The sequence below is a fragment of the Festucalex cinctus genome, chromosome 10 (assembly GCF_051991245.1).
Source record: "Festucalex cinctus isolate MCC-2025b chromosome 10, RoL_Fcin_1.0, whole genome shotgun sequence".
Taxonomy (NCBI): Eukaryota; Metazoa; Chordata; class Actinopteri; order Syngnathiformes; family Syngnathidae; genus Festucalex; species Festucalex cinctus.
In genome coordinates this window covers 22,826,020-22,844,318 of record NC_135420.1, presented here as the reverse complement: position 1 = coordinate 22,844,318, position 18,299 = coordinate 22,826,020, and the positions used below count along the sequence as shown (strand labels likewise).

Sequence of the window (18,299 nt, the reverse complement as noted above, 5' to 3'; positions counted from 1 at the left end):
TCATGTCTCGCACCTTTTTCAGAGTAACAGTCGAACCACGTCCTGAATCAGCACTGGTTCAGGAAGTGGTTTGAGCATTGCCGCAATTTGTGAAGATAGAGTACACTAATCACAAAAAGTTAGCGATATCCACAAATGGACCAGTAAATTTCCTGGTTTGGTTAAACAGTCCTCCTCATCTTGCTGTTTTGACATCTTGAAAAAGGCACCTAACCTAATTTCATCATTGTGAGTCTTTAAACGGTATGTTCTCAGAGAGAAGTGAGTTCAGCATCAGCAGCAGGTTGCAACGGAGACTGGGTGAGTCACAGAAAGGTTTATGGTGGATATTTCACCTACTCCTCATTAACAACAGTTGGGCGAGTACATTCAAAGGTTTAGAGAGGTAACTCAAAAGGTTACAGAAGTGTGTAGTGGTCATACAACCTTATTTTCATAAAATAACTTTTTTTCTTTTCTTTTCTTTTTTTCATTGGTCTCTAGAAAATTGACTTACAGTATTTTTAAGTTTAAAAAAAAGTATGACATTAATCAAGCATTATTTTTTCATTATCAAAAATATTTTCTCCATCCATTACATCCATCCATCCATTTTCTGAACCGCTTCCTCCTCACAAGTACTTACATTCATAATTATGGTTGTTTTTGTGGGGTCTGAAACATATCTGTTTTCAAATTGATAGAGTAAAAGTAAAAGGCTGTCTGAAAAATTATACAGACGTCTGAAAAAAATCAACTTGGACAGTAACGAAGTATACTTCGTTACGCAGTAGTATACTTCGTTACTTCCCACCACGGCCCTTCACTTGAAGTTCCGCTTCCCCCTTATCGCCATAGCGGATTTATCATCGAAGGGCCCCAAAAAGACAGAAGGGGGTGAAAAAGTTGCATTGTAAATAGTTGTCACCTTTTTTAATACTAGAGCTTATTTATGGACGACTTTCATATGAAGTACTGTACTTTCCTTGGACTTACGAACATCTTTTAAAGCATCGAGGGAGGACCGACCGCAGGGAGTCGAGGAGTTCTGTTCACGTTTTAACTGCCGTGGAAGCTCTCCGGTGAGAAAGTGGCTTTGTGCTGGATGCTCGACCGGCCTTCCAACCGAGTCTATCCACCACCTAAAAACGACATTTATTTTCGTATTTATCCACCATTTCATTCTACTACTTGAATGAGTTGTCATGGAGGAGTTACCGTTAGCCGCATGCTAACTCACAGTCGGTGACCAATGAGTTCATATGCTAACGTTAGCTCGTCGGAATGATTGAAGTTAGCGAGGCTAATGTTAGCCTCGAGCTAACGTCGTCGTAGTGAACCATAGAAGCGTTTAGCCTCGAGATAACGGGCGTGCTAACTCCAAGCTAAAATGCTAAAGATAGCTTGGAGCTCGTCCACTTGTTGGCCGAATAGCGGATGCTAACGTTATCCCGCTAGCCGCCCTTGTTGGACAGTAATTCACGAAGGGCACACTATCCGCACGGACCTTTCAAGTAAATACTTTTAATTTAAATAAAGTATACACAGAGAAAATATTTCTATTAGGTTATTAGACAAAGTAGATAATTACCGCCATTATTTAATGTGTGAGCGAAAGTTGCCTCATTGTTTATTTTATCCTAAGTTGTCCTGTTACACTATCTTTTGATAACTACAATGTAGTAGTGCCTGTCTAATTATGTAGTCACTACATAATTAATATTAACACAAAATTCAAGAGGTATACAAAACTTAAGTAAATACAACTGTACAATTGATAAAACAAGAAGACAGGTAGTTTTGGTGCTGCCAGTATTTGTATATTTCCTGTCAGTGTTTTTGTTTTAAACAGTTTGTTTGGCTTATTTTAAGCCATTAACACTCATATGACAAAGATAAATTTAAATATTACATAGAGTGTCCATATTTCCCCTATGTAAGTGAAAAGTAGACGCACCCCTCGCATTTTTTTTTCCAAATTAGACATTGCATTTTAAATTCTTTCTGTAATCTAATCTAAAAACAAAAAAGCAGACAATTTGTCACCATAAACATAATTTAAAGTAACAATAAAAATACATTTTTGCCTCCTCTGATAGTGTCCATGTTTTTTTGCTTATAAAGTGATATTTGTTTCTATAAACAAGCCCAGGTTGTTTCTTAGGCTAAAAATATCACATGTGAGTGTAACCAACCATATTTTATTGTGTTTTTTCCTAGGTATAGTTCTTCCTTCCTCCCCTGCCTGCACATCCTGCAGTGATGCATGAGCACACGCGTGCTTCATGCTGATGTGATCCTCCCTCTCCGCTTGCCGCCCTGTCCGTCCTCGCCCCCCGCCCCCTCCTCCTCCTCCTCCTCCTCACCTCCTGTGAAAACAACAACAACACAACTCTTGCGTGAGCCATGTGCGACAACGGCGACCCCGAGGACAAGCCCCCCGCCCCGCCGGTCCGCATGAGCAGCACCATCTTCAGCACCAGTTCCAGCAAAGACTCGCTGTCGGCGAACCACAGCTCCAAGCCGCTGCCGTCGGTGCCTGAGGAGAGAAAGCCTCGCAGCAAGATCATCTCCATCTTTTCCGGGGCGGAGAAAGGTGAACGGGAGTAGAGCTTTCAAAAAAAAAAAAAAGAAAAGCGGTATTGGGTTGGTTATTAAAAATGTTTACCATTTTTCAGGCGGAAGAAAGAAGGATCGAGACAAAGAGCGGCCGGAGATTTCGCCGCCTTCCGATTTTGAGCACACCATACATGTTGGTTTTGATGCTGTCACAGGGGAGTTCACTGTGAGTAGGACCATTTTTGTCTTCTTGCTCTGAATTATTTTGTTTGTTTGTTTGTTTTTCAGTAGAGCTTGGTCATGTCAATTATGTTGTGGCACAAAAGTTCAGAGTTCAAAATTCCGACTCGCCTATACACTGTAAAAACAATTGCGTACAGATCATGCTTTTTAAAAACGTCCATCTGGCCGTGCCTTTCAGGGTATGCCGGAGCAGTGGGCTCGGCTACTGCAGACCTCAAACATCACCAAGTCAGAGCAGAAGAAGAACCCTCAGGCCGTGCTCGACGTCCTCAAGTTCTATGACTCCACGGGCAACGGGCGTCAGAAGTACCTCAGCTTCTCGTCGTCTGGTGAGTCGACACACGAACCATCTCAAGTTACAGTCGTCTGTGTGCCAGCAAACGTCTAACTTGATGTGACACCACAAGAAGTTGTGAAGCAATCTACTTTTTGTTCCTTCACAGAAAAAGAAGCGTTCACTCCAGCGCCGCAATCTGTAAGTACATCAACAAATATTCATACTATATGCATAAAAAACTCAGACAACAAATGGTCTTTTTTGCCTCCAGTATTTTATTTTGAGACAATTTATCCCCTTTGGAAATGCTCTGGCAATATCATATTCTTCATGAGTGTAAAATTCATTAAAAGTCAAGAGGGACATTTAACTTGATCTATGATGGGGAAATTAAGCAATAATAAACATTATTTTTGTACATTTTGAATATTTTATATGTTCTTTATTAGAAAAGTATATATTTTTTTACAATTATTTGAACAAAAAATAGCTTTGATGTATATTTTGCATGTTTTATGTCATATATCACTTTAGCACAAGAATATATGTTATAATTATTTGAACAAAAAAATATTGTTTTTGTATATTTTGCATATTTTATGTTGTATATTATCTTTAGCACAAGTGTATATATTTTATAATTATTAGAACAAAAAATATTTTTTGATAATTTTCATATTTTCTGTTCAAAATCCATTAGTTTTGATGAAGAGGTTAGGTTTTTTTTTATTTTTATTTTTTTATTTTTTTTATTTTGAAGAGAAAAATTTGCTATTATCTTGAAAAAGTTGTACGTTGGGTAACTAGTAAGAGCGACAACACAATTTTGGTTAATTCTATATTCTTATTACAGGTTTTGTTATCTCATTAGTTTATTGAACTATAATGACCTTTTGGTCTATTTTCATTTCCTCTAATCCAGCCAGTCAAAAAAGGCGCCGAGCCAACATCTCCGACTCTCAAAGACATTGACGACGACGATGACGACGAAGCCCCGCCTCCCGCCGTGGCCCCCAGACCGGAACACACCAAGAGCGTAAGACGACGACGAAAACCCGTCATGTCGAACAGTTAGTAAATGTCAATTTGTTTTGTGCGGGCAGGTGTACACGCGCTCCGTCATCGAGCCCCTCCCGGCGCCCAGCCTGAGCCCGGACGCCGACGCGGCGTCCAAGGCTGCCGACAGACAGAAGAAGAAGGGCAAAATGTCCGACGAGGAGATCATGGACAAACTGAGTAAACGTCTTTCATTCAGCACGAGTTCACAAAATACTTTACGCAGTTTTTTTTTCTCAGTTCCGTGGATTTTTGGATATAGATGAAACACTTGAAACTACTACTTTTAAAATACTTCTTTTCACTCTCCCTCACAGGAACTATAGTCAGCATTGGAGACCCCAAGAAGAAATACACCAGATATGAGAAAATTGGACAGGGGTGAGTCATGAATGAATTGCGTATGAGAGTAGAATGTATAGAGATACTGTGGCAATGAGTTCAGTTTATGCCACTAATCTGTTCCATCGCCCAAAAAAACACAAACAATGAAGTACATGAAGCTCTTACGCCACTCACATTTTAGCTTGCAACACAAAGCAAAGAAATTGCCAACTTTTTAGTGTTTATTTATTACATAATTGATGAACTGAGCAGTGACCTTCAAACCAGGATGCATACTGAACCGTGGCTTTGGGCAAACATTTGTAAGATGAAATGTTCTGTCATTAAAAACATGTTTGTCTGCTCTTGCAGAGCTTCCGGAACGGTCTTCACTGCCATCGACGTTGCCACAGGACAAGAAGTAATAACAAATAAAGCATCTTCTGACAGACTCTCACTGTATTCTGTAAATGAGATGTGCAAGGTTCAAGTGTTTATGTTCCCTGTTTGTAGGTGGCCATCAAACAGATCAACCTCCAGAAGCAGCCCAAGAAGGAGCTGATCATCAACGAGATCCTGGTGATGAAGGAGCTGAAGAACCCCAACATTGTCAACTTCCTCGACAGGTGACACCGGAGTTCCCCCTCCTCTGTATTAGAAACTTGGGGCGCTAATTAGTGGACCACCAGTATTTATTTTTATTTTTTTTCATGTTTCTTGGACGTTTTTTGCATACTTGGCCCATCAATTTGATTCTGATACGTGTGCGTGTTGCAGTTTCCTGATGGGGGAGGAGCTATTTGTGGTGATGGAGTACCTGGCGGGCGGCTCACTCACCGACGTGGTCACGGAGACGTGCATGGACGAAGCCCAGATAGCCGCTGTCTGCAGAGAGGTGGGCCGTCGTACGCTTACGATTAGGAAGAAAAAAAAAATAAATCATAATGATTGATGTCCTCGCAGTGTTTACAAGCGTTGGACTTCCTGCACGCCAATCAAGTCATCCACAGAGACATCAAAAGTGACAACGTGCTGCTCGGCATGGACGGCTCCGTCAAGCTGAGTGAGTGGTTAGCCTGCAGTGTTGGCTTAACGTCAACGGGACCCGATAAGCGTGTAAGTCAATATTTTGCTCTCGCCCTCGGCAGCCGACTTCGGCTTCTGCGCCCAGATCACTCCGGAGCAGAGCAAGCGCAGCACCATGGTGGGCACGCCCTACTGGATGGCCCCCGAGGTGGTGACCCGCAAGGCCTACGGGCCCAAAGTGGACATCTGGTCGCTGGGTATCATGGCCATCGAGATGGTGGAGGGAGAGCCCCCCTACCTCAACGAGAACCCCCTACGGGTGAGTATGACGACTTTTATGACATTTATATACAACAACTGGGTGGTTGGATTCTTATATCGGTTTGGTCAGTTTGGGCAGTTGCTAAGCTATCAAACAGGAAGTAGCCGGCTGTCTTTTCCTCTTGATTTGGATGGAAAGTCGATGTACTGGCATAGCTGTACCATTTTTACTCAGTGTGGGAACCTTTAATTGTCTCACGATTCGATTCGATTCCGATTTTTGGGCGTGGGATTCGATTCAGAGCGATTTTTGATTCAAAATGATTTGACTGACAATGATTTCTGCTTCAATTTAGAGATGTATAAAGAATCGTCATGATCTACTCCAGTCTGCCTCGCTAATGCTAACTAGACTAAGTGCATTTTCTGCAGAAATTGTGTGGGAATGCTGAAAGCTAATACCTGAATACTAAGATGAATGCTTATGAAGGAAATTGATGGATAAATTCTGTGAAAATTACAAAGTAATTAACTATTATTTACTAGCAGTAATAGTAGTAGTAGTAGTATTACTAATAATTTTTAAGTAGTATCTTAGAGTTGAATGACAAATGAATAAAAAGAAAGTTGAACTGGAATCTGGTGAAGTGCACCGCTGAGCAATATCAGAGGCTAAAACTTAACAGTGTATCAGAATGTGCGGAAACAATGCCCCTAAGTGGCCAAATCGTGCGCAACATGAACAGCGCTCCACTAAAGGTGCACACAAACAAGGGCAGGACAGTATACAATAATTTAAATAAAATCAATTTTGTGTAAATTAAAAATTAATTCTGAATCATACTAAATGAGAATTGCAATTCTTATGAGAATAATTTTTTTATTTTTTTATTTTTTAAATTATTATTTTTATTTTTTTTTGGCACATCCCTAATTTTTCCCACATCATAGTTTGTATTATACACACAATACATAAACAATACAGTTTGTATTGTGTCCCAGGACTCGGGAAACCTAAGATTTTTTTTTGTTTTTCTCTCTCTCTCTGTTGTTTACCGTACAACTTTTTCAAACTCTCTTGCTGTCGTCGCTCTGGAATCACTCCGCCGCCACCTCTCTCTCCTATTGGACGCGTCTCCCCGTCTTCACAGGCCTTGTATCTGATCGCCACCAACGGGACGCCCGAGCTGCAGAACCCCGAGAAACTGTCGCCGGTCTTCCGAGACTTCCTCAACCGCTGCCTGGAAATGGACGTGGAGAAGCGAGGCGGAGGCAAAGAGCTCCTGCAGGTGACCTAACGAGCACCTGTGGAAGAAGTGTGCCACACCGTTGTTTATTTATGAATATTTTATTGTATTTCTTACAAGTCAGTTGTTTAATGATAACATAAAAACATTTTTAGCGACCTTTTAAAAAGTCTATTTGAAAGGTGGAATTTTGCCATTTGAAGGATCCTTCATGAAAAAAAAAAGTGTGAGGTCACTATTAATCGCTACTTGGACTTTTATTAATTTCATTTTTTATTTTTTTTTCCTGGACACAGCATCCCTTCCTGAAGCTGGCCAAGCCTCTGTCCAGCCTCACACCGCTCATCCTGGCCGCCAAGGAGGCCATGAAAGGCAATCGTTAAGAAGAAGACCACACAACAGCCAACCATTTTGAATTTATGCCAGAAAAAAAGGTTAAGAGTATCAGAAATAAAGAAAAAAAATCATCACTGTGAAGAAGACCAAAAAACGTCAAGCATGAAAGACACACGCACACACAACCATCCGCTGTCCATATGAAGTCTCTGACAAACTGGTGAGGACTGGGCTTGTATTTAATGAAGAAGAGGCCTCGTTCTCCTTTCTAGTGTTGTTGTTTTTTTTTAATCGACTGCCTTAAACAAATGGAAAAGTGTTGCCTAATGTATTGTTGATTTGTGTCTCCCCCCGTGATTTTTACTACTTTTTTTTTTTGTAATTTTACCTTCCTCAGCTCTGTCAGCATCTTTGTAGTTCTTTTGATACTTGAATCTCTGTCTCTCGTTCCATTTCATTCGACTGCTTTTATAGGAAACATTTCAAGAGCGCAATGGTGTCTCGATTCATTTCACGTCACACCACACACACAGACAGAGCTACTGTACCACATTAGTCCCTTGATAGCAGAGGTGCACCTTACAGGCAAGTTCATTTTACATGGACCGGGTTTATATTTTCCTCTATTGTTGATATTAAAAGTGGAAAAATTGTCCGCCTCTGTCTGTTTCACATCATTTCCCATTTGCTCATAGATGGAGGTGGGTCATATATAAAATACAATAAAAATTGTGCATAAATGAATACAAGTAATTGCTAAAAAAAAAAAAAAAAATGCCAGTTCTCAAAAATGTCTTCTCAAATCATATGTACACGTTTTTTGTTTTGTTTTTTTTGTCTGTAAAATGTACAACTTTTTTTTCTGGAAAAAAAAAAAAAAGAATTTCCTCAAATGTCTCAGAGGAAAAAAATACAGTACAGTATACTTAAATGGATTTGTACCTTTATTTTGAAAAAAATAACCGGATGCCATATTAGATCGCTGAAGAGGTGGATGAAAACGTTGCTGGATCAAGGTTACGGAAAAACAGAATTTAACAGCCACTTTTAGCCTAGTTCACATTTACGAGCAATGTCCGGGCACATTAAGGATAAAGAAGCGTACTTAAGACTGAATTATCTCTACCAGGTAAGTGAGTAACATTCGGCAACGAAGCGCGTTCATTCGGAATTAGCTAGCTGCTAACCAGCTGGTTTCCCTTTACATTTCTGTCATAATCACCTTTTCCCATTTCTTTTTAAACAGGCTGCACATTGTGTTTTGGCACACAACCCTGATAATTTAGAGTTGGCTCGTTTCTACTGTTTTACTCAACGGACTATCGCAAGACGTCTTGTTCTACGACAGTAAGTTCGCTCAAACGCTTGCCTCAGAAAATGCACTCATTTTATTTTGAAGGCGCAGTTTAAGGCAGCTTCCTGTCATTTAATTTAATCCACTCGCTAGACAAAACATTAGGTACACTTGTTGTCCTTTTGTTCCCCCTTAAAAATACACAACTTTCTTCTCATTCTGTATCAACGATGTAATTTTAACTTCTGCAGAGATCCATCTGTGAAAAGAACAATATGCAAGAAGTGTTGCTCCCTGCTCATTCCGGGTTTGACGGCCACAACCAGACAACGTAAGCAGCACGTCTTATTCCCTTGCTCCCACCTGTCGGAATCAAACCGGATGATGTTGACTTTTATTGTGGCTGCGACTCATGCCAGGGAAAAGGGGCAAGAAGAGGCGCGTCACGGTGCTGCGCTGTCTCAGCTGTAAACAGAGCAAGACGCTACTGAACGAGCCGGATTACTGCTTGTGGCAGGACCGTCCGGAGGCTCAGGCTCAGATACAACAAAAACAACCAGGTCATAAGATTTTTTTTTTTCTTTTTTTGTAAATGTGCAATGTTCTCCCACATTTCCGAAGATAATATAATGGACCACTTACATTTTTTTGTGTGTTTTTCATCCACAGATCAAGATGCATCTGTTAAAAATCAGCCCAAAAAGACCAAACCTGACCGGACCGAAGGTTCCAACCCCAGCACAAGTTCTGCCACGACAGAGCAAACGCCTGCATGACCGCACGTAATGTAACTTCACAAAATCTTTTGCCAAAGACATACAACTGAAAAATGAGTTAGATTTTATTTATTGAGTCCACTTTATGGTAACTTGAAAATTTGATGGGTGGTCTGTCGCTGGTAGGGAACCTGCAAAAAGATGTTTTTTGTTTTGTTTTGTTTTTTTTAACACCTTGAAAAAAAATATATATATATATATATATATATATATATATATATATATATATATATATATATGTATATGTAGGTACCAAAAAATGTTTGTTTTTTTGCCTTGAAAATCTAATATATATAGGCACAAAAAAAAAACTTTTCAAAAAAATTCTTCATGAAAATGTAGGCTATTTTCTGTTTTTGTGCTTAGGCCAAAAAACAAGATTCCCCACCCCTGCCCAACATAAATACATATTTAATTTCATTTATAAAAATGTGTTTTATTGAAAACTAGCAACATTTTTGTATTGACATTTTCCCCTCCATTTTGACTACTTTTTTGTTCTTGGTATCATGAGGCCTTAGAAAGATGGATATTACAAACGGAATAAAAGCCAAAACCGAATGTCATTCATTTCTTCCTTTCTTTTTCGCCTCCTTTTCGCACCCGGAAACGCGTCTTGTGAAAATAGAGCAGGTTCTTGGCAAAGATCCTCGGGATGTGGCCCATGTACAAGAGGAGGGCCAAGATCATTCCTAGAAATGCACAAAAAAAATCACTTTATAGGCAGGCAAGTCCTGCTCGGCAAGGCCAACTGTTTGCTTCCGAACCATCAATAAGTGCATAAGTATTCGTGTGGGTTTACCTGCGATCGGGGCCAGCCAGTAGACGAGCGCGTACTCGGCGAAGGTGAATCCGGAACAGTGGAATGTGAGGCCGTAAGCTAGTGAGGGATTGACGTAGGCGGACGTGTAACCTTTGGCTGCAAGCAAAAAAATGCCACACTCTCATTTTATCACTTAGACATGAAATTTACACTTCTATTTTTTTTTCTTTCAAAAATTTGACTTTTATTCTCAAATATATATACTGGACGTACCTCCAAAATCAGCACTTTTTAGGACACGCAAAAAATTTAAAAAAAATAATAATACGTCAAAGAGCACATACCATTTTGACCAATAGTATAGATTTGTGGGGAAAAAAATGGTAAATTTACCAATTTTTATTTTATTTTTTTTAACCCCTGAAGCAGTTTTTCTCAAATTATGCAACTTTTGTCCTGAAAAAAAAAATTTGGATTCTCAACTATAAAAATGTACATTTAAAAACTCTTTTTTTCCCCTCAAATCTATACATTTTCTATTATAATAAATGGCTTACCGTACTTTTTCCCTAGAAAATGACCTATTCTAAAAAAGAAAACCTGATCTTTTCTTGAAAATGGGCTACTATATTATTATTATTATTATTATTATATTTTTTATTACATTATTATTTTTTTAAACAGATTATTTTCTAACTTTTTACGTCAACTCAGAAAGTACCAAAGTACCACCTCAAAAAATATTTAGCTTTCCAAGTACCACAATAATGGCCAACATTAAGGAAAAAAAATAAGTAAATAAAAAAAAATACCCAGGTGCGTACCTATATGTGACAGGAAGGTAAGTAGCAGGGCTCCGACGGGCACCCGGATGAGCGCCGTCCTCCGTCTGAGGAAGAGGTGCGCCAGGTGAAAGAGGAGCGCGCACACCCCCTCGGCGAAGAAGCCCTGCACGGGCGTCACCAGCAGCGACGTGCTGCACTCCCTGGACATCAGGTTCTTGATCATGTGCATGTCGGTCAGCTCCAAGCTCCAGTAGTACGCCGCCGCCAGCATCGCCAAGTAGGCCCCCAGGAAGTGGGAGGCGACGGCCAGGACGGTGGCGAGCGGCGCGGCGTCCAGCTGGAGGAACCGCAGAACGCTCACGGTGGGGTTCCCCGAGTGGTCGCCGCAAACCGCGCCGTGGGCCAGCAGCACCGCCGCCAAAATGGTCAGCGTCACGTCCGGGCCCAAGCCCCCGGCCCACTCGCCCACCTCCATGATGGTCTGCACCTCCAGCCGGCACGCCACCAGCATGAACGACGACGACAGCTCCGACAGGAAGGCGAGCCGCGGCCACCTCTTCAGAGGCGTCCGCAGCGAGGCCGCCAAAATGCCGCACGCCAGGAAATAGCCCAGAGTGGCGTTGAGGCCCGACATGTTCGCTGAGGGTTCGCTCTGTAATGACAACGTGGCGCACGCAAGCGCTCGCGCTTCTTATCAGACACGGCGGGCCGCCAACACCTGCCAAAATACACACGGGCCTTTTTGCGAGGTCAGGTCAGCAAGCGGGTCACAAAATTAACATCCAATAATCAAAGTTCAATACATCTTGTGCAGTAGAGTTATTTGAGCATTTAAGACCAAAACATTTTTGTGCAATAAATCTGATATTGTTTATTGGATCGTTTGTGTTTGTTTGTTTGTTTGTTTGTTTGTTTGTTTTGTTTGCTAGCGTTGTTATTTAAATATCATTTATGGGTTACCACAAGATCAGGTCAAAACCAGGAAGTACACGTCTGGTCAGAACCCGTGGTTTTCCCTCTTGAAATAGTATAGTATAAATTCGTCGTCATTACTATTTGTGAATACCCGATTGACTTAAAATGCAAGTTTCCGCGACACGCCCCTTTTGAGTAGCTTGTCTGTGGCACATTACGCTAGGAGGGGCAAAATCATCATGGACAGCGAAATAGCTCCGTACACAAAATCATAAAAACCGAAGTGTTTTTATTTATTTTTTAATTACCCAACTGTTCTGTATTATAGCACGTGTTTTAGCATTGGTCCAAAAACTTGATTTAAAAAATAAAATAAAAAAAAAAGTGAATTCAACGCTATTATGATGGGGAAAGTTGCCCCTACCAACATGGCCGTCGGGTATTGTGATTGGTTACGAAGATCACGTGTGCGCTCAAAACAGGCAGCGCTTCTTCGTAAGGGCGGAAGTCATTTATCACGTTGTGAAGCGTGTAAAAACGTCACATTCCTCCACTCATGTCTAAATGTAACCCATGACAATCTTGATTTTGAACACGGGTAATATTAAAAGCATATTGTACTGATAAAATGGTTAATTTAAGCGTTACTGAGAGAGCCGGTAAAATAAGGGCGGAAGTCATGAATAGCATTGGTTACGTACGTACATACTTGCGTGCGCAAGAGCAAGCCAGGCAGCGACTCAATGGCAGGGCGGCCGAAGCCGACGGTCCACAGTGCGGAATGACAACTCGACGGGGATGGCGGACAAACCTCCGACGGTGTTCTCCAAACTGTTCGCCGCCGGCTTTTACGCACTCAGCTCGTTCGTCATCGTGGTGGTGAACAAGAGCGTGCTCACCAACTACAGGTAGGCCGGCCGAGTGAACTAAAAGCTAAGTTGTTAGCCAAGTTAGCTCAAGGCAACTTTGAATGTCGCTTTTTAAATAGCCACCTTCCACTCTCACGCGGTGGAACTCGGAGTGCGTTTAGCACACTTTTAGCTGATTTTTACTTGGACTCACGACCACCCCTCCATGTTTCCTTAGGTTCCCCTCGTCGATATGCGTAGGCATTGGACAAGTGAGTTTCGCAACCATTTCCCCTAAACACAAGATTCATTGACTTGGAGCTGGGATGGATGCAGCTGTTTTTATTTGACCGCATGTGTGTGTGCGCAGATGTTGGCCACGGTGGTTGTCCTGTGGGTGGGCAAGGCAGCGAGGGTGATCACCTTCCCAGACTTGGACGAGAAAGTACCTCGCAAGGTGAAACAACCTGTATATTGTGTTGTTATTATGCTTTCTTTTGCAACTTATTTAAATGTTGCCTTTTTTCTTTTAAATTCTTTAGACATTTCCTCTACCTCTGCTTTATGTGGGCAATCAAATTAGTGGTCTGTATGGAACCAAAAGGCTCAAGTAAGTTCTTGTATTAATGGTTAGATGTAATTGTTCATTTATTTGATCATCCTCCTTTTTTTTTTTCGCCCACTAGCCTGCCGATGTTTACTGTGCTCAGGAGGTTCTCCATCTTGTTCACAATGTTGGCCGAGGGATTCCTGCTCAAGTAAGCAATTTGCATTTCAACTCAATTTGGAGATGAGATTCATGTGGAGTCGCTCCTCAATTTCGACAGGAAGAAATTCTCCAGGTCGGTCCAGCTGACAGTATTTACAATGATACTTGGGGCCTTCATTGCTGCCAGGTAAGTTTATTTTATTTATTTATTTTAACATCATCCAGATTGTTTGTCATACCTGAATTGGCGTCATTGACAGAACTGACCCTGATACGAGAACTGAAAGATTTAAAAAAATAATTGACTTATTTTTTTTTCTAAAAATAGCTTGGGAACAATTCTATGAATGCTGTTGAACACAATTTTCTGAGAAGTGTTTTAAAACTCCGCCTCTTCCCACACTCTGCTGGAGTCGTGCCAGATTTTGTAGCCTTAAGATGGAAAGTCTGATTTGAGACAATTATGATTGAAATAGTCAGGTCAAGTGTCAGGACACGTGCATAAGCTTGTTTTATTTTTATATATATATTTTTTAAATAGATTGTGTTGCCAAACAGAATGTTCAGTTTGAAGATGCCTGACAGCGACGATATGCAAAATGTGCTTATGAAGAGAGCATTCAATTGTTTTCATATTTTACATTTACTCATGTACAGAACATATCAGTGGAAAACATTTTTTGTTTTGTTTTGATCTATGAATTAATTTAAGCTTTAAGAACTGTATTGTCTTTAAACATTTATTCACATTTAACTTTTGAATTGAACCATTGTTTTCTTTAATGCATTTTTATATTTGATTATATCATATTTGATCTAAATGAGGGTAACCTCCATACTGTTTTCCTTCATTTGTGATGGGCCCACCCTAAACTTACTGTAACAAATTTACGTCATATTCGTCGCTTCATGCTTTTGCTGTAGCTGAGATTTACAGCGGGTGTTTTCCCACATGGCGTATTTCGATGATGTTGACGCCATGTCATAGAATTGTCATCATATGCCCATTAATATCTAAGTTTATATATGTTAAAGTTTATGCTTGTGCCTAGTCTGCATTATTAGTGTTACAAGTAGCTCTGATTTCAGTTGAACTCTGTGTAAACATTTGTTGTGGTTTGACAGCGCAGACGTGTCCTTTGACCTGCAAGGCTACGTTTTCATCCTCCTCAACGACGTGTTCACCGCGGCCAACGGCGCTTACGTCAAGCAGAAATTGGAAGCCAAGGTACTGCGTGTGAATGGCAGTCATTGTTCGGGGAGGGGGGGGCGGGGGCGGCCATTTTTGGCATTGGGCACAGAGTTGTCCTTCTGCTCTCAAGGAACTCTGCATGCTTTGACTGGAGATGTTTTCTGAACAACAAAAAAAGCTTTCTTGGGTGCTTTTGGATAAAAATACACACTTATAAAAGCTGGAGGTATTAATTTTTCAGTGGGTAGTCAGTGACTACATTATGATAATGAGTTATATAATAAGATCATTGGTGAATTGTACAAATAAACAGCTTATAGTATTATTAGTTAACAAAAATAGTTAATAAATGACACAATTAGACAAAATTTGGACAAAAAAAAAACCTGACAAAAGTCGGGCAGACAAATAACCAATAAACTGTCCAAAAAAATTATTCATTATTGAAAAAACGAACAAAAAGCAGGATAAAAACTTTCAAAAATTTGATACAATATATTGACAGAAATTTGACATAAATTAAAATACTAAAAATAAAAGCACAAATAAAATCTTTCAAAAATTTGACATATATTAACAGAAATTGGGCATAAAATAAAAATAAAAGTACACATAAAATCTTTCAAAAAATTTGACATATTGACAAATTGGGAAAAAAAAAAAAAATTAAAGTACAAATAAAATCTTTCAAAGTTTTGACAGAAATTGGGCATAAATTAAAAAAAAAAAAAGTACAAATAAAATATTTTAAAAAATGGACATATTGACAGAAATTTGCATAAATAAATAAAGTACGTGGACAAAAAATGATGACAGCTTGTCTATGGGTTTCACAGGAGCTGGGCAAATACGGCTTGCTGTATTATAACGCATTATTTATGATCTTACCCACTCTGTTGCTGGCTCACATGACCGGAGACATACAGAAGGTACGTAAAGCAAACTTTACTGCTGCCACCTTTCCCAAATCAAGCCCCAAGCTGCTACTTAGGATTTATGTCGTCGTTTGAACGTTCGTATGTTTCTCTGTGAGCAGGCCATGGACTATGATGGCTGGTCAGACGTGTTCTTCCTCATACAGTTCTTCTTGTCCTGCATTATGGGGTAAGAATATGGTAGCACCCCTTGAGGACCTAAATGGCTTCTTTCTTGTTTTTGTATTTAACGTTAAGTCAATTTGTCTTGCTATTTTTATTTCAAGTATTGTTTTTTTGTGTGCGCAGGTTTGTCCTCATGTACTCCATTGTGTTTTGTACACACTACAACTCTGCACTGACCACCACCATCTTGGGCTGCATCAAGGTCAGCGACATGATAAGGAATTACAGCAGAACCTCTCGTCAAATCGTTTAGATTTAATAACGTTTCTGGGGGGGAAATAAAAATAAATATAATGGTTACATATTGACAGCCTGGTAGCATTAAAATTGCCACAGATTCATATATTATTATGTGCACAGCTTTGACATTGAAGCTCTGGTGAAGACCGTTTTATTCTAGAATAAATACAATCACATTATCTCAAAAGGAAAGTGAGGTTTTTTGTTTGTTTTTTTTGTATCCAGTTGTTTCAATTTTGTGCTGTAATGCCAAATAAATTCCTCTCGATGATTTTACAGAATGTCCTGGTGACGTACATTGGAATGGTGTTCATTGGAGACTACATCTTCTCCTGGACCAACTTCATAGGCTTGAACATAAGGTATGGAATGCTGCGTTCTGAAGCAGAGCACACATGGTCCGGTTTGTTTATTTATTTATTTGTTTATTTTTAAACACAGCAAGCCGATTTCAAAGCTAACTTCCCAATATTATTAATATCCCATTTAAAGTATTTTGACTGCTCTATCAAGATCCACTGAATATTGTGTTCTGTCACAATATATATAATCATTAAACCTATTAAGTCTAAGTCTTCTTCTCGCTGTCATTTGTGTAATTCTACTACAGGCCACAAGATGGCGGCACACTAGTTTGAGGCGGTATAAATTTGAATGCAAAAAAAAAACAGGAAGGATCTCAGCACAACCTAGTTTTTTATTTAAAATATTAAATGTCATTTGCTGTAATCCTACTTTGAGCCTACAGAAACCATCATTTGTTTTCGTTTTATAATGTTCATCTTTGGCCCCCCCCCCCCCCCCCCCCCCCCAAAAAAAAGGATTGGTGTACTACTGTAAACATAGAGGGATCAGTACTTAATATTTTTGTGTTATCCATTGCGCTTGCTCTCAATATTATATGAGTAAATAGAGTATTTGTATGTTGTAAATTTAACATATTGTGACATTTGTACTCTATTTTTTTTTTTTTGTGTGTGTGTCGGCAGCATTGCAGCCAGCCTGGTGTATTCGTACATCACCCTGCGAGAGGAGCAGCCCAGCAAGGCCAGCGAAAGCACTAAAATGGAGATTAAGGGCAAAGTGGTTGTATGACACTGGATTCTTCTCATTTTGCTCATGTACATCTTTTAAACATTTTATTTATGTCCGAGGAGGAATGGATGGTAACAAATCATCATTGGTCTACAAGGTTACACAAAGACGGCTACAATATTTTTTTAAAGAGATGGTAGTATTTGTATTTTTAATTGTTGAGAAGGGAAACATATTTATGGGACTTTATAGACATTTTACTGGATGAACATGTGAGAGTGTGTTACTGTTACTTTCAGCAACTTGTTCACGTCAGAAATGATGCTTTTTATGGAATCAAATGAGGTATTCCTAGGTAAGCACTCATTAGCCAACCAAAACCGATTTATTAACCCATTTTTTATTTGGGGTTGTTTAATGATTAAACAAACCCAAATGAACAGCTAAGCAAGATCGCACAAGATGGCAGTGTAGTTGTACTCGGCAAATATTTTTTAAACTTCTTGGCTACTGATTAATGGGATGGGTTACTAGTTTGATATGCACATCGATTACAGGTTATTCATACTACGGCTGCAAATAGCTTCATCTACTATGAAAACAATAGCTAATAGTTGCCTCGCCCTCGTCAATATGATTCAATAGCATGTGAGGAAATGGGCAAAAATGTTAGCTTTCCAAAGTAAAAGCAGCTGCTTTGCATTAAGGACTTCGGAAATGAGAATGTTAAATGTCAGGAGGCTGACATTTTGAATTTAAAGATGATCAAAATGGAGCTGATCAAGTGTCAATGTATCGATTGTTACACTTGTAAGTCAGCTGTTTACAAGAAGGAATGTAACATGGATGCCTTCAATGTCATATTTTCTGTGCACGCTTTTGAGTCTGTTACCATGTTTTGTTTTGTTTTTTGCACGTGCACTGTTACAACATTGGGAGAGGGTGTGGGGGGGGGAAGTTTACTTTTAGCTTTGTCAGTCAGTGCTACATCATGTTGAAGTGTGTGCATGTGGTGGGCTGGGATGCAGTTTTTACATGTTAGTGCACTCTTAGGTGACGGCCTTTTTTTTTTTTTTTTTCTTTTTTTTAAAGTCCGGTACGAATGTTTTTTTATCAATTGTATTTTGGCTTAAAATGAATTTGATTCAAATTGTGGCTTTTTTTTTATTTTTTAACTTGAATAACTTTTTTTTTTTTTTTTTTACAAAAATGCTTTTTGTGATGTTAGAACATTTGTTCCTGTCATCAAATTAAAAGATGAGCCATTTGGCATTTTTCCAGCTTGCTGTGTTTTATTGAATCGGAATATTGAGTTTCAGATGGCATTTATGTGA

The 18,299-nt window shown here is 39.6% G+C and overlaps 4 protein-coding genes across 5 annotated transcripts; 3 read left to right on the top strand and 1 right to left on the bottom strand.

Moving 5' to 3' along the window:
• The first annotated feature begins 756 nt into the window (after window positions 1-756).
• Window positions 757-7,963, top strand: pak2b (p21 protein (Cdc42/Rac)-activated kinase 2b). Of its 2 annotated transcripts, none has more exons than XM_077535454.1 (15): window positions 757-1,061; window positions 2,200-2,575; window positions 2,658-2,764; window positions 2,960-3,110; window positions 3,225-3,256; window positions 3,981-4,094; window positions 4,162-4,294; window positions 4,432-4,495; window positions 4,811-4,859; window positions 4,952-5,064; window positions 5,216-5,333; window positions 5,402-5,501; window positions 5,587-5,783; window positions 6,877-7,014; window positions 7,269-7,963. In XM_077535454.1, the coding sequence occupies exons 2-15, from the start codon at window positions 2,386-2,388 to the stop codon at window positions 7,353-7,355; spliced, it is 1,593 nt and encodes a 530-aa protein (XP_077391580.1). In that variant the 5' UTR covers window positions 757-1,061; window positions 2,200-2,385; the 3' UTR covers window positions 7,356-7,963. The 2 variants fall into 2 exon arrangements, with proteins under 2 accessions (XP_077391580.1, XP_077391581.1); XM_077535455.1 differs by lacking the exon at window positions 757-1,061 and adding an exon at window positions 1,156-1,493.
• Window positions 7,964-8,276: 313 nt separating this feature from the next.
• Window positions 8,277-9,939, top strand: rpp21 (ribonuclease P subunit p21). Its single transcript, XM_077534000.1, has 5 exons — window positions 8,277-8,437; window positions 8,555-8,655; window positions 8,854-8,933; window positions 9,022-9,162; window positions 9,272-9,939. The coding sequence occupies exons 1-5, from the start codon at window positions 8,381-8,383 to the stop codon at window positions 9,376-9,378; spliced, it is 486 nt and encodes a 161-aa protein (XP_077390126.1). The 5' UTR covers window positions 8,277-8,380; the 3' UTR covers window positions 9,379-9,939.
• Window positions 9,635-11,608, bottom strand: aqp12 (aquaporin 12). The gene is made up of 3 exons (XM_077533998.1): window positions 10,966-11,608; window positions 10,181-10,297; window positions 9,635-10,070 (listed from the first exon to the last, which is right to left on the bottom strand). The coding sequence occupies exons 1-3, from the start codon at window positions 11,558-11,560 to the stop codon at window positions 9,946-9,948; spliced, it is 837 nt and encodes a 278-aa protein (XP_077390124.1). The 5' UTR covers window positions 11,561-11,608; the 3' UTR covers window positions 9,635-9,945.
• Window positions 11,609-12,318: 710 nt separating this feature from the next.
• On the top strand, window positions 12,319-18,253 carry LOC144026896 (nucleotide sugar transporter SLC35D2-like). The gene is made up of 12 exons (XM_077533997.1): window positions 12,319-12,749; window positions 12,928-12,961; window positions 13,060-13,146; window positions 13,232-13,299; window positions 13,376-13,447; window positions 13,517-13,585; window positions 14,524-14,626; window positions 15,427-15,519; window positions 15,627-15,694; window positions 15,814-15,892; window positions 16,210-16,292; window positions 16,920-18,253. Exons 1-12 carry the CDS (start codon window positions 12,640-12,642, stop codon window positions 17,023-17,025), a joined length of 972 nt encoding a protein of 323 aa, XP_077390123.1. The 5' UTR covers window positions 12,319-12,639; the 3' UTR covers window positions 17,026-18,253.
• The last annotated feature ends 46 nt before the right edge of the window (window positions 18,254-18,299 follow it).

Excerpts from the sequence above, each read along its gene's own strand:
- pak2b (XM_077535454.1), top strand. The coding sequence starts at position 2,386 with ATGTGCGACAACGGCGACCCCGAGGACAAGCCCCCCGCCCCGCCGGTC. Across the intron at positions 2,576-2,657 it reads CTTTTCCGGGGCGGAGAAAG|GCGGAAGAAAGAAGGATCGA; the intron begins GTGAACGGGAGT and ends ACCATTTTTCAG. Across the intron at positions 5,502-5,586 it reads GGACGGCTCCGTCAAGCTGA|CCGACTTCGGCTTCTGCGCC; the intron begins GTGAGTGGTTAG and ends CGCCCTCGGCAG.
- rpp21 (XM_077534000.1), top strand. The coding sequence starts at position 8,381 with ATGTCCGGGCACATTAAGGATAAAGAAGCGTACTTAAGACTGAATTAT. Across the intron at positions 8,438-8,554 it reads GACTGAATTATCTCTACCAG|GCTGCACATTGTGTTTTGGC; the intron begins GTAAGTGAGTAA and ends CTTTTTAAACAG. Across the intron at positions 8,934-9,021 it reads GACGGCCACAACCAGACAAC|GGAAAAGGGGCAAGAAGAGG; the intron begins GTAAGCAGCACG and ends GACTCATGCCAG.
- aqp12 (XM_077533998.1), bottom strand. The coding sequence starts at position 11,560 with ATGTCGGGCCTCAACGCCACTCTGGGCTATTTCCTGGCGTGCGGCATT. Across the intron at positions 10,298-10,965 it reads TACCTTCCTGTCACATATAG|CCAAAGGTTACACGTCCGCC; the intron begins GTACGCACCTGG and ends TTTTGCTTGCAG. Across the intron at positions 10,071-10,180 it reads CTGGCTGGCCCCGATCGCAG|GAATGATCTTGGCCCTCCTC; the intron begins GTAAACCCACAC and ends GTGCATTTCTAG.
- LOC144026896 (XM_077533997.1), top strand. The coding sequence starts at position 12,640 with ATGGCGGACAAACCTCCGACGGTGTTCTCCAAACTGTTCGCCGCCGGC. Across the intron at positions 12,750-12,927 it reads AGCGTGCTCACCAACTACAG|GTTCCCCTCGTCGATATGCG; the intron begins GTAGGCCGGCCG and ends ATGTTTCCTTAG. Across the intron at positions 13,300-13,375 it reads TATGGAACCAAAAGGCTCAA|CCTGCCGATGTTTACTGTGC; the intron begins GTAAGTTCTTGT and ends TTCGCCCACTAG.